Source organism: Dendrobium catenatum, unplaced genomic scaffold, assembly GCF_001605985.2.
Source record: "Dendrobium catenatum unplaced genomic scaffold, ASM160598v2 fragScaff_scaffold_1220, whole genome shotgun sequence".
NCBI classification, from domain to species: Eukaryota; Viridiplantae; Streptophyta; class Magnoliopsida; order Asparagales; family Orchidaceae; genus Dendrobium; species Dendrobium catenatum.
In genome coordinates, this window is record NW_021319682.1 from 4,404,685 (window position 1) to 4,417,537 (window position 12,853).

General features: G+C 36.4%; 2 protein-coding genes across 2 annotated transcripts; one reads left to right on the forward strand and one right to left on the reverse strand.

Moving 5' to 3' along the window:
• Positions 1-64: 64 nt before the first annotated feature.
• On the reverse strand, positions 65-2,542 carry LOC110100323 (protein POLAR LOCALIZATION DURING ASYMMETRIC DIVISION AND REDISTRIBUTION). Its single transcript, XM_020827770.2, has 3 exons — positions 2,215-2,542; positions 869-1,272; positions 65-794 (listed from the first exon to the last, which is right to left on the reverse strand). The coding sequence occupies exons 1-3, from the start codon at positions 2,507-2,509 to the stop codon at positions 501-503; spliced, it is 993 nt and encodes a 330-aa protein (XP_020683429.1). The 5' UTR covers positions 2,510-2,542; the 3' UTR covers positions 65-500.
• A 2,183-nt stretch (positions 2,543-4,725) lies between these two features.
• Positions 4,726-8,134, forward strand: LOC110100322 (tetraketide alpha-pyrone reductase 2). The gene is made up of 7 exons (XM_020827769.2): positions 4,726-4,847; positions 4,981-5,091; positions 5,180-5,346; positions 5,996-6,184; positions 6,395-6,557; positions 6,647-6,836; positions 7,855-8,134. Exons 2-7 carry the CDS (start codon positions 4,986-4,988, stop codon positions 7,994-7,996), a joined length of 957 nt encoding a protein of 318 aa, XP_020683428.1. The 5' UTR covers positions 4,726-4,847; positions 4,981-4,985; the 3' UTR covers positions 7,997-8,134.
• Positions 8,135-12,853: the final 4,719 nt, after the last annotated feature.

A 12,853-nucleotide genomic window follows, 5' to 3' on the forward strand; every position in this document is an offset into this window, starting at 1 on the left:
CTTGCTTTCACTATCAAACAACAATAAATAAAACAATTGTATATATATATATATATAGGAGATTTTTAATAAGATGGAGAAGCTTTTCTTGAGAAATTTATGTTTTTTTTAGTCTGTTGTAATATAGCTTTAACAATTATAATTAAAAATTATAAAATTACACGTGAAATAATATTACCACCAAAGTCAATAGACATATTGTCTCTACATAAGATATATAAATAATATTAATTAGACTCCTCAACCACAACTTAACATAATGATAATCAAGGTGCAAAAGATTGACAGAGTATGGATAGCAAAGTACCAAATCAAGATACATACTGAGAAACTTAGGCTACGTTTGGGATGATTGTTTAACTGCTTCTTAAAGCAATTTTTTAATAAAAAATTAAAAAATTATTTTAAGAAGCAGTAAAAAAGCCGTTCCAAATGAAGCCTTAGAATATATATATGAAGCAAAGAAGCATTTTGTTTACATGTAGAACTCTTTACACTAACTACTTGAAGCTCAGTGAGAAATAAGATTCATCATTTTCAGTAGCAAGTTCTCTAATGTTCTTCCAACAACACAACTCTTCTTCTTTCTCCTGAAGTTTTCTCTGAGCTAACTCCAGTGCGGATTCTAAACTTTCTATCCTCTCTTGCTGTCTTGTTTGGAGAAGCTCATGCAATCTTCTCTCTAAATCATATGCACAAATTCCATGGCTTTCTCCACTATTTTCATCAGGCATGTGGTCATACCAAGCTGAAGCACTACTTCCAGAAGATAAATCAACCTTCTTACTCTTCAACTGGTTTCTTTTCAAAATGAAATAAGGATTACATTGCCAACTTAGCATTTAAAAAAAAAAAAAAAATACATTACCTCCTTCATCTTGTGCTCTCCAGCATCTTCTCCCAGTTTAAGCTGCATTCGTTCCAGTTCAAGTTGAAGCTCTGCTTCCAATTCAACCATTCCTCTCAAGTTGTAAAGTGACTGATAGTTTTCTCTATTAGATTCAGAGAAATGTTTAGGATCTTCCATTTCCAAGGATGAACTATTCTGTTGTATAGAAATGGCTGTGCTAATTGCATCCTCACTAACATCCGATGAAGTATATAAGGAGTTATCATCTCTTCTTTGAACTTCACCTTTGATTTCTTTCAGTAGCATTTCCATTTGATTCCTCAGCTCCACCATTTTGTTCATCTCATTGGTATTCCCAGCCAGAAGGAAAGCCAACCCTATTCCCATCCCAAGATTGAAGGCAATCTCATTGGGTCTGACACCTGAAAAAAGTATTTCATTTGGCAGAATTTAGGTTTTGCCAACAAGAAACATAGAGATGCAGAGCACTACAAAATACAGATTATCTTGGTTGGATGGAATTATTTTGAGTAGGGTTGAGCTTGTAGCTCAAATAAGGGATTAATTATTCTGGGCAGACGTCAAATGCTGTCTAGATACCAATCAGAATGCGCTACATCATGCTTTCGCTCGGTACCGTAGCTCAGTATCACGACTCGATACCGATGACGTGGCTGCACCACCTGATTCGTCTCGAAACGTAGAGCTGTGTCCAGACTCCACATAGAATATTTCTTCAAATAAGGACTCGATTTTTAGTTTGAATTGAGCTCAAATCCAGCCAAGTGATAATGAACCACAAGCCTTGATGTGTTCTTCAAGAATAATCAGCTTCAGATCGGCTCAAAATATAATTAATGTGTATATTCTTTTAATTTGATATATATATATATATATTCATAAAATTTGGATTATTTAAAAATGTGAGTAATCAATCAATTATTATACTCATTTTAAAATAAATTTACACCCAACTTTCTACGCTACATCCCCACCACATTGTTTTCTTAATTCAATTATAAGCTATTCAATTCAAACCGCAATAAACAAATTGGTACAATAGGAAGAAAGTTGTACTGTTCAAAGGAGGGTTTGGAAAGCGAAATTAAATCAAACAGGAATATAGGTTTAGCATTAAAACCCTAAAAACAAATTGCAATAAAAATGTACAGTGAGAAAACAAATCAGGAAAATAGGATTACAACTGAAAACTCCGGCGATTCTCCGTAGAAATCATTTTAAGAAACCCAATCAGTACAACTCAGCATTTAACAAGCAAAGAAATAAGAGAATGATTCATGAGCTTATCAAGTAAAAACGGAAATCGAAATATCAGCGAAGCGGGGACTAATGTAGGCAAAAACCTGAAGACAAACCGATCTCCGGAAGCAATCTCCCACCGGAATCCACACTTCCGGCTGCAATTGCGTCGGTCGCTGACCACTGACCGATCAGCTTCCCGCCTGAAGCGGCCGGTGCACGTTTTCGACGATTGCGAAACCATCTGAACAGTATAGACCAAGAAGACGCGCCGTTGGCTGCGGCGGCAGCTGTTGGCGAAGCAGAATAGCTCTTGCTTGAAAAAGATGGGAGAAAATTCTCGCCGGAGATGCCGTCATCGCCGTCGTCTCGTTCACGGAGGACATCAGCTATTCTCATCTCTCTCTGTAGCTCTCTCTGCTTCTTCAAGTACAAAACTTATACAACTAATAACTCCAAGCTTAAATAATAATAATAATAATAATAATATAATTAATTAATATCATACTACATTAAATTTAATGAGTAAAATAATAATAATAATAAATTTTAAGCTCATTAATTTATTTTTAAGGTAAGCATTAAAAAATAATTAATTAATTACAATACGTATTACATTAATACTAAGAAATTAGATATTATAAGGATTAGTAATTGGGCCGATGCTACTTTGGGCCTTTTTAAAAGGGTATCGGGTGCGGGAAGTTTTTTATTATTTTTTGCTAAGGATTGGCCCAACTGCCCAATAATGCAGCCGTGGAGTACTTTTACACTTTTAAAAATTTACATGAAAAAAAAAAATATTTGGAGTACAAATAATTAGGTGAATTAATCAAAATTAATACAACATTTTAATTAAGATCAGTATAATATAAATTTTAGTTGATTCTTTGTACATTTAACTTATTTTAAAATAAAATTAATAATTTTGAGAGTTGTTGTATTGATAAGAATATTTTGGGGAATCGGAAAAGAATTTATCGTCTTAGCATTGCATGAAAATATTACATACATAGAAATAAAAGAAGTTTGAGGACCTCATGGGAGATATGAGATTTCTCCTCCATGAAAAGAATGAAAAAGAAAGACATCACATGATCTAACTTAGGGTTTGTTTGCAATTGCAATAAGAAAGCTATCTTAAACATATTCGCGTATCTTAACTCAAAGCGATTTCGGTTTCGTTTGGGACGGTTTTCTTACTGCTTCTCAAAGTAGCTATAAAAAACTACTGAAACAGTAAGAAAGCTGTTTCAAATGAAGCCTTCTTTAGCATGAAATATGAACTATGGAGGATAGCTCTTAATGTGAAAATAGAAGAGGAATCATGGTGTTGGGGTTAGCATGAAGGTCCTGATAGTCAGTTCGATCATTCTCTTTATATACGGAAAGATCATTCTTTTTATTGGATCTATCCATTGGAGAGGTGCAAATCAATTTAAATAGTTTAAATCTTAATCTTATTTTTTTGCCAACCTTTTTATTGCTTTGTTTTTCAAACTGCAACCATAATATTTATTTGGCCACAAATTTTTTTATAGCTTTCAATAAATTTTTATGCTTGAAAGTTGATTTCTATAACTACTTTATAAAAAGTTGTTTTCTCTATAAAATATTTACAATTACCTATATAAAAACTAATAACCGCCCAAAATGAATAATAAATCATCCATTAAGTGACTTTAATCACCCAAATTATATTATAGATTAATTAAGTAATTTTCTATTCACTGATAATGTAGATCATCTAATAGAATATTTGGACATATTAACTAAAATATTCAAAATGTTATGTCAAAATATTATAAATATACCACTACTTTTACATGAAGGAAAATTAAAAAAACTGGAAAGCTCGGGTACCTAAAAAAATCAACATCGACAACCATCGTCACCCGACTATTGTTGCACGACCGTCATTATCTCACAATCATCGTCTGATTATTATCAGTCGACCATCATCTCTCAACAATCACCACTTAATTGTCATTGCTCGATCGTCGTTGTTCGATCATTGTAGGTTGACGATCATCCCTTCAAAACACTATTTTTAATATTGTTTTCTCCTATTAAAGGGAATAATGGATTTTGCTAATCTTAATTATATAATATATTATTTTAATTAGCGTATGAACATTTTTGTGTAACACTAAAACAAAAAATTCTCAGTCCACGGCCATACATTTACAAGAAGTCAATATTTATAAAATTAATATTATACTATTTAATAGTATATTTATGATTACCCATAGAAATATTTGTAAAAATAAAAAAAAAAACGAGATATTTGAGTAAAAATAAAAAAAAAAGAGTTAAAAATATGGTAAATTAATAAAATTCAAAGTTTATATACTATAGGTGAAATCAACGATCATAAGTTCAGCAATATGAAGCTACTCCGAACGCCAGGAAAGTAAATAAATAAATAAATAAGAAAAAAAAACCACGTGACTCACCTAACTCAGCTCTTCACGTATCACCTGCCTCAGCTATTAAATAAACAGGTCCGGTTTGAGCTGCATATGTCTACCTGTTTATTAAATAGGTAGAATTTGAGTTGAAGTGCTAACCCGATTTTCACTCATAATGATCGGTTTACTTTTTTTTTTTCCTTAAATTCTTTTTGTTGTGTAGTTTGCTTTCCTCTTCTCCATGTGTTTGTTGCTGCAGCCGCTTCGAGTGCTTCGGAGTGAAGTGGAGGTTGCAAAAAGTCGCTAAAGGAAGCTGCTCCGCAAAGGTAACGATCTTTCACCCCTTTCGCGCGCTTCTTCGGCTAAATCCCGTAAATCCGCTAAACGCCATTTTTTGCCGTTTGGCAAGATTTGACTCAAATCCTGCTCAAATGCTGCTTAAATCATGTATCCAAACAGCTACTATGCCGGAGTATTGTGTCACCGGAGGAACCGGATTCATAGCGTCCTACTTGGTGAAAGAGCTTCTATCCAGAGGCTACAAAGTTCGAGCCACAGTTAGAGACCCAGGTCCTTCTCTTTCTATCTCTCTTTCTATATCTCCACTGTAAATTTTCCCTGTAAGTTTAATAGGTTGTGACCATGGAGATATATGCAGGAGATGAGGAAAAGGTTGGATTTTTATGGAGTATGGATGGAGCGAAGGAGAGGTTAAGATTGATGAAAGCTGATCTATTGGTGGAGGGGAGCTTTGATGAGGCTTTGGACGGTGTTGATGGAGTCTTCCACACTGCTTCTCCTGTTTTCACCAGCGGAAATATTCAGGTAATTATAAACTGAAACTATATGTATGCGTATCAGTATAGAAGGATTGAGAAGGAATAATGAGTTTTCATTTATGATTTTTAGCGCATACTTTCTTTTTAGGAGATTTATGTATACATGAATTCTTATGCATTTATATATCTAATACATAAATCCTTATATTAATTTAGATAACACCTACATACTTAAATCACATAAAAAACCCACTAATATCAACTTTTCTAAGGCTGATTGTTTTTTTTTTTCAAGCATGTATTTTGATAATATGATCTTGACATTAAGATTTTATATAAATAATTACAAATGTTTAAGTTTTAGATATGTAAATATATAAAGATTGGTGTTTGGTTTTAATCAAAAGGAACACGTAATAAAATTTCAATGAATTCTAAACTCACCCTATAAGTCATCTGTGATGTATTCAAAACTCAGCCTATTTGGTCAACTTCTTAGTATACTACAAGCTATCACCGCATTGTCACGACCGACTGTCGGGCGGTGCTTGCCACCGAACTTTACCGTTTATTCATTTTACTTCAAACCAAATATAAAAAAGCAATATCCTACATTTGTTTTAAAATATTTCAAATACACTATATTCATTTTTCAACAAACCAAACAGGTCTTTACTATATAACAATTGGTGCAGGAATCTCTCATTACCCCAGCCATCAAAGGCACCGTGAATGTGCTCAAATCCTGTGCTAAATTAAGCTCAGTCAAGCGTGTTGTGCTCACCTCTTCCTGCTCTGCTATAAGATATCGTGATGATTCTACTCTTGTCTCTCCACTGAATGAAGCACATTGGAGCGATATTGAATACTGCAAGAGATATAATGTATGTCTATTTCTTTCTTATTTCAACTTCTGGTTTCATTTCATTGAAAAAAATTGTTTGTTTGGATGAGAAAAGAAAAGATTTCTAAAAGTTGCTTTGAATTTTTATTTTTTTTAAATGACAATAGAAACTTTGATTTAGGATCCATTAGAGGTGATTGAAGTTGCTTATTTAAAAACTTTCATTTTATATGGTATCATTAAATTGCAGCTATGGTATGCATATGCGAAGACACTAGCTGAAAAGGAAGCTTGGAGACTTGCAGAGGAATATGGCACAGATCTTGTAGTTGTGAACCCATCATATGTCGTTGGTCCTTTGCTAGCGGCCCATCCCACAAGCACTCTCCAAATGATACTGTCTATTATGAAAGGTTATTTTTTTAACCAACATTATAGATTACAACTATGTTAAGATCTGGAAACTATATGTAATATTCAAATGATACTATCTATAATGCAGGAGATTATGCTTTATATCCAAACACGATAATAGGATTTGTTCATATTGATGATGTTGTTTCTGCTCACATGCTTGCAATGGAGAATAGTAGAGCTTCGGGAAGGCTGATTTGTTCAAGCAGTGTTGCACATTGGTCAGAGATTATACAAATGCTGAGGGCCAAATATCCATCTTACCCAATTCCCAACAAGTAAGAATCTATGAGATTGTTTAATCTTTTTGTGATATTGTGGTACTCTTAGGGTGATTTTGGTGTGGTGACTAAGGATTTTTAGGGTGGTTTTTGACTCGTTCTTATTGTCACACCACTCGCAACCCATGTCCATCGCACCTTTTTCATGTGAGGGCATGTGGGCACCCATGTGTAGATGATTTGGGATACATTGGGGCTAGTGTTGAGTAACCCTGTGTGGCTTTGGCTGTAACCTTTTTAGTTTCACCACCAACTTTACAAATAACTATAGTCATTCCAAATATGTCTTTAGTTGTGTAACTATTGGCAGAAAAGCATAGTTTTTCAAAGTATTGTCGGTATTAGAAAATTTTCTCACTATAAAAAGGTGAACAGTTTTCTCGTAGCTGCCACATTCTAGCAATTTCGGTGGTAAACAACGCACGGTCATAGATATTTTGTTAGAACTTCAGCATCAAAAATAGTGAACAAAATTAAAACTCAGCAAACCAATATATTTTCTTGATAAGAAAGGAAACATGAATTAGTAAGATACAATGGTCCTCTTTCAAGATGAGTATCTTCTCTCCATAACTCTAGGTGTTGTAGAATCCCTTACAAAAACAGTGGACGACAAGAACACTCACAAAATTCTGCATAAAGAAAAAAAATATAACCAAAAGGCCTAATATATCTTTCCTTATTTTACTCCCAAAAATACTAATATATCCTTATTTTTTTGAATTTACGCTTTCATATTTTTCCCCCACATTCTCCTTTGATAAGTGATCCACTCCTTTAATTCTTCTCCCTTTTCAATTTGGCAGCCGCCACCCTCACCTTGGCCCACTATTTTAATAGAGTCGGCCCTATTTTGGGTCGGCGGGCTCAACCAATTCATCATATTTCTTAAAAACAAATAAAGAAGTTATAGCTAAACAAATGTATGTCTGATGTCTGTAAAATAAAATTATGAAAAATTTGCTCCAATCATAATACTACTTGTTGAACTGACCAAGGAAAAATATGAATGTAGGTGTGATGAGAAGCAAGGAGATAGTAATCCACACAGCATGAATACCAACAAGGTGGAGGACTTGGGGCTCAAATCTTTTAAGACCATCACCGAAATGTTTGATGATTGCATTCAGAGTTTCCAAAAGAAAGGCCTTCTATGAGAAATAAAACCATCATGCTTCTTTTCACTTTCCCAAGTATTGAGGATCTTTATTGGTCGCATTCTATCTAACAAAATTATGAGACTGGAAAAATAAAGTTTTCTTAATTACTCTCAGCATTTTGCACTATCATTTTAATTCCAGATTTGCAGGAATTTATTACAGCTAATATGTTATTATGTCAGCCACACAATCCTACTTAGAAGTTACTAAGGTGGCGGTGGGTGGGGCGGTGACAATGCAATTAGTATGCGGTGAAAAATGAATTTGGTCAAAGCTTAGCGAGTTTAGAATACATAAAAAATGAACTAGAAAGTGAAAAGAAACTCGGTGAAATTTTACTATACATTTCTTTTTTAGCAAATCAAATACCCAAATTTTAATTTTCCCTGGAAAGAAATACTTTATATTTCTTTTTAAGCAAATTAAGAGAAGAAATATCTAAATATTTTAAAGCTTAATGGATAGAACTTTATATAGGGATCCAACAATCTTAAGAAAACTTCAAAGAGGACCAACTACTATGTTTGATCAGTCTTTCATCCTTATATCCGAGTTAGATGAACGGCAAACGTGCCAATATTACCATTGATATCTTGATATATTTTCAGAGCTAGATAAAGCATAAGTAATATCTTTTAAACTTTTTTATGATATTACAGCTATTGCTTAAGTGCGTAGTTGGTATATTAGTCTAGTCTCAGGGCAACTCCAACCGAAAATCTCATTTTTCACTCCAAAATATTGTAAAACTAAAAAATGTCGTGATTCATCTCCAACCGAACTCCATTTTGCCAAGGTAACAGTCGTTTTCTTCTTTGGCTCGTTTGTTCGGCAAGTTCTGTAGAGACCGAAAAATAGCGGAGATGAACAGTGCTACGCTAATATTGGCGTCCTACTGTTCACGTGCAACCAAATAGCAGAAGTTTTAACGTTCGACTGGAGCTCGCGAGCGACGCCATTCAATCGTTTGGAGTTCGGTTGGAGATGCTCTGACATTTTAATTATTGTTTTATTAACAAATAGTTGTTAATAGTGAAAAAGTGTGGCCATAGATATTTCAAAGAAAGTTGTAGCCAAGTAAATGTGTTTCGATAGTCAATGTAAAATAAAAGCTATTATGGATTAGTAAAGTTAATTAAAGCTTCGTTTGAGACGATTTTCTTATTATTTTTTAAAGCATATTCTTGTACAAAAATTAAAATTTTTGTACTAAAAAGTTATTGCTTCTTAAAGAACTATTCAAGTGCAAAAATAAAAAATTTTGTATTAAAAACAAAAGTCTTTTAATGGACTTTTTTGGAACATGGTATTTCAAGACAATAATCTTAGTCCCATATCAATGAAGTAAGAATATTTCTTACTTGAAAATAAAATATCATTTTAGTTAAATTATATGGTAAAAAAATACTAAATTTTTTAGAGCTCAATATGTTTAAAATTAGGGATTTTTACATACATAACATCTAAAACTATCCTAATTACTTATCTAACACCTAAACATTACTATTTACATTCATACCACCTAAATTCTATTATTCTCCTAAAAAATATCACTCTCGTAACAGTCTTGAACATCATCAGATCGCCAACGGAGCGGACGTCCACCGCTGGCCTGACTGCATCTACGACCTGCTCGTGTGCAGCGCCGGCCATCTCCGCCATCTCCATGCAATGCGATGCGAGCAGTTTGGTGGCAGAAGCAAAGGCGAGGCCCAACTTTGATCCGGGGTTTGTCATCTCATCCCGGCTTAAAATCACATTTGTATATTGTGATTTGCCATTTTATCATTTGTCATTGATACAAATAAAATCATATTCAGGAAATGATGCCAGATGAAGTTATTTATGATGGGTGCAGCCATCTTTTTGCCACTGAGCTCCGAACATAATGTGTTCCGTTGTGCCAAGTCAGTGCCCCAAACTCTGGTTCGACCACCTCTGCTCTGGGCAGTGAAATCTTTACATGGTAGGTTGAATTTGGATGGCCAACGTTGGTCATGATTCTTTGTAGCTGTAGTAATGTCGAACTGTTGGCATCCGGAATAATGGTGGAGATGGCTGAGTAATTGAGATCTCCCCGGCGCTGGCTAACGAGCACGTGCTTGCACGATCGATTTAATGAGGTCTTGGTACAGACCTTTAGTTGAATGGGAGTCAGCTTCTGACTACAGAGAAATTCGAAGTAATCCTTAGGAGTGATGTCATAGACAAGCCCCATATCTAAAGCTCTCAGAGGATGAATATGTCCTGCGCTGTGGTCGTAGGGAGTTAAACTGCGTTGTAGTGGCAACGTCCCTGAGGGGCTGCAGCCTGCAAGGTTTTATCGTGGACGTAGGAGGTGGTCATCAGAGCGGACTTGATTTTCGCCGGGCTCCTGTTCGGATGGTGGGTCTTTAACAGGGCCGCGATCCCTCCGACGTGAGGGTAGGACATGGAGGTTCCATAAGGGATGTTGAAGCCGACGCGGCAGAGGTTGAAGGGTTCTCACAGAGTTAACCGAGTGGTATTTTTTAGCAGCGTGATAAATTTAGGTGGTATGGATGTAAATAGTAATTTTTAGGTGTTAGATAAGTAATTAGGATTGTTTTAGGTGTTATGTATGTAAAAATCCCTTAAAATTAATATTATATTTGTTTCGGGCTAGATTATGCACGGTGATAGAGTTAAAATCCTACGTCTTAGTGTTTGTATGAATATACAACTCACACATAGAGAACATAAGATTTTTTATATGAAAAACTCTGGAAAGAAAAAAAAAAATCACGAGGTCTGGCCCAGTCTGAAATTATTTCACTAGTGTTTGGATAGATTATAATGGGTTGACTCGTCCATGAGGTGATCAGATTACAAATGTCAAACGAGGATGAAATTCTTGCGTCACTTAATGGTCTGGCAGAAGTCTGGCGTTACTTGAAAATTCAGGTGTAAGTTGGTAGTAGGTGGTGGTTTGGTAGAACTTCGGCATTGGGCAATGGTCGGTAGAAGTTTGGATCTCAGGTAGTGGTCCGGTAAAACTCTGGGCCTCTGGTGGTGGATCGGCAGAACAATGGTGTTAGGTGGTGGTTCAGCAGAACAATGGCGTTAGGTGGTGATTCAGCGGAACTCCAGGCGTCAGGTCTAGCAGAAGTCTGGGTCTTAGGTGGTGATATAGTAGAACTTCGGGCGTCAGGTGGTGGTCTGAAAGAACTCAGGACGTCAGGTAGAACTTTGGGCTTCATGTGATTGTCCGGCAAAACTTCGGGCGTCAAGTGGTGGTCCGGCAAAAGTCCGGCCTCAAGTGGTGGCCCGGCAGAACTCTGGCAACAGGCGATAGTTTAGCGAAACTCCGGGTAGTGGTCGAGGAGCAAGGAGGCAAGAATAATCTTTAATCTCTCTCTTGTTTCCTTTGGCTTGGGGCTCCTTTTCAAGAGAAAGGAGGGGTCTATTTATAGATTTCATAGAGTATTGTGGCCCGTAAATAGGAGGAAGATCAAAGGTAATGGGGAGTGGTTTGGATGGACGACCGATATTGAATCTCTTGATTGTGAACCGTTCGTTAGACATTTGAAATTTTTAATGATGTAGAAATTATGTGATTTTAGGCTCATTGGATTCATCTCGTTGATTTGAATATAAGCATGTCACGTTTGAAAATTGTTTGGTAATCCAAATTGTGGTTTGAACCTTCCTACATAGCTTCGGGTCCTTGATTTGGACCCATTTGAGCTCAAATTGAGTCGAATTTGGTGTCGTTGGGTTTGTATTTCCGAGACGTTTAGTTCGAATGTAAGTTTGTTGAAATCAGAGTTTGGATGATTTCAAATCTAATTTTGGAAGTTTCTGATATATTTTTTTTCGAGATTTGTGCCTGATCAATATAAATTTTTGAGGATGTATCAATATTATTTGATAGTACATTTATGATTGCCAATGTGAATTATTGTAAAATTTTTAATATATATGATACGACATCACAAAATTAGCTTGATCGGGCACGAATCTCGAGGCAAAAGCTAGTTGGAAACTTCAAAAATTAATTCCGAGAGCACCCGAACTCCGATTTCAGCAAGCTTATATTTGAACTGAGCGTCTCGAAAATACGAACTCAACGACACCAAATTCGACCCAATCCGAGCCCAGATGGGTCCAAATCAAGGACCCGAAGCGCTGTTGGAAGGTTCAAACCGCAATTTGAGTTATCAAACGGTCTCCGATTTTAACAAGCTTATACCCGAATCGAACGTCTCGGCGAGACGAGTCCAACGAGCTCAAGATCACAGAATTCCGACATCACTAAGGCCTTCAAATGTCCAACGAACGGTACACGATCGTAGGATTCAATATCGGTCGTCCATTAGACCACTCCCTATTCACCCCTGATCTAACGCCTATTTATGGGTCATGCCACTCCTGAAAATTTATAAATAGAGCCCTCATTCTTCATAAGAGAAAAACTCAAGCAAGAGAGAGAAGAAGAGAAGAGAAGGAAGGAGCTCCTCCTCGATAACCGCCGGACCACCGCCGGGCCACCGCAAGAACCTCGCCGGACCACCACCTTAAGGCCCGACGTTCAGCCCCTACGTCCTACTGAAGACCCGACGTCCTATTCAAGGCCCGACACTCGGTCCCTACGTCCTGTTGAAGACTCGACGTCATGCTTAAGGCCTGACGTTCAGTCCCTACGTCCCGCTGAAGACCCGACATCCTGCTTAAGGCCCGATGTTCAGACCCGACGTCCTACTCAAGGCCAGACCATCAACACCCGATCTTCCAAGTGACACTGGGTCTAACACCTGACTCCTTGTCTCCTACCGCCTACGGTCCTTCTGATCTCTGTCGCCTACTACGGTCCATCCGACCTCCATCACCAGACAA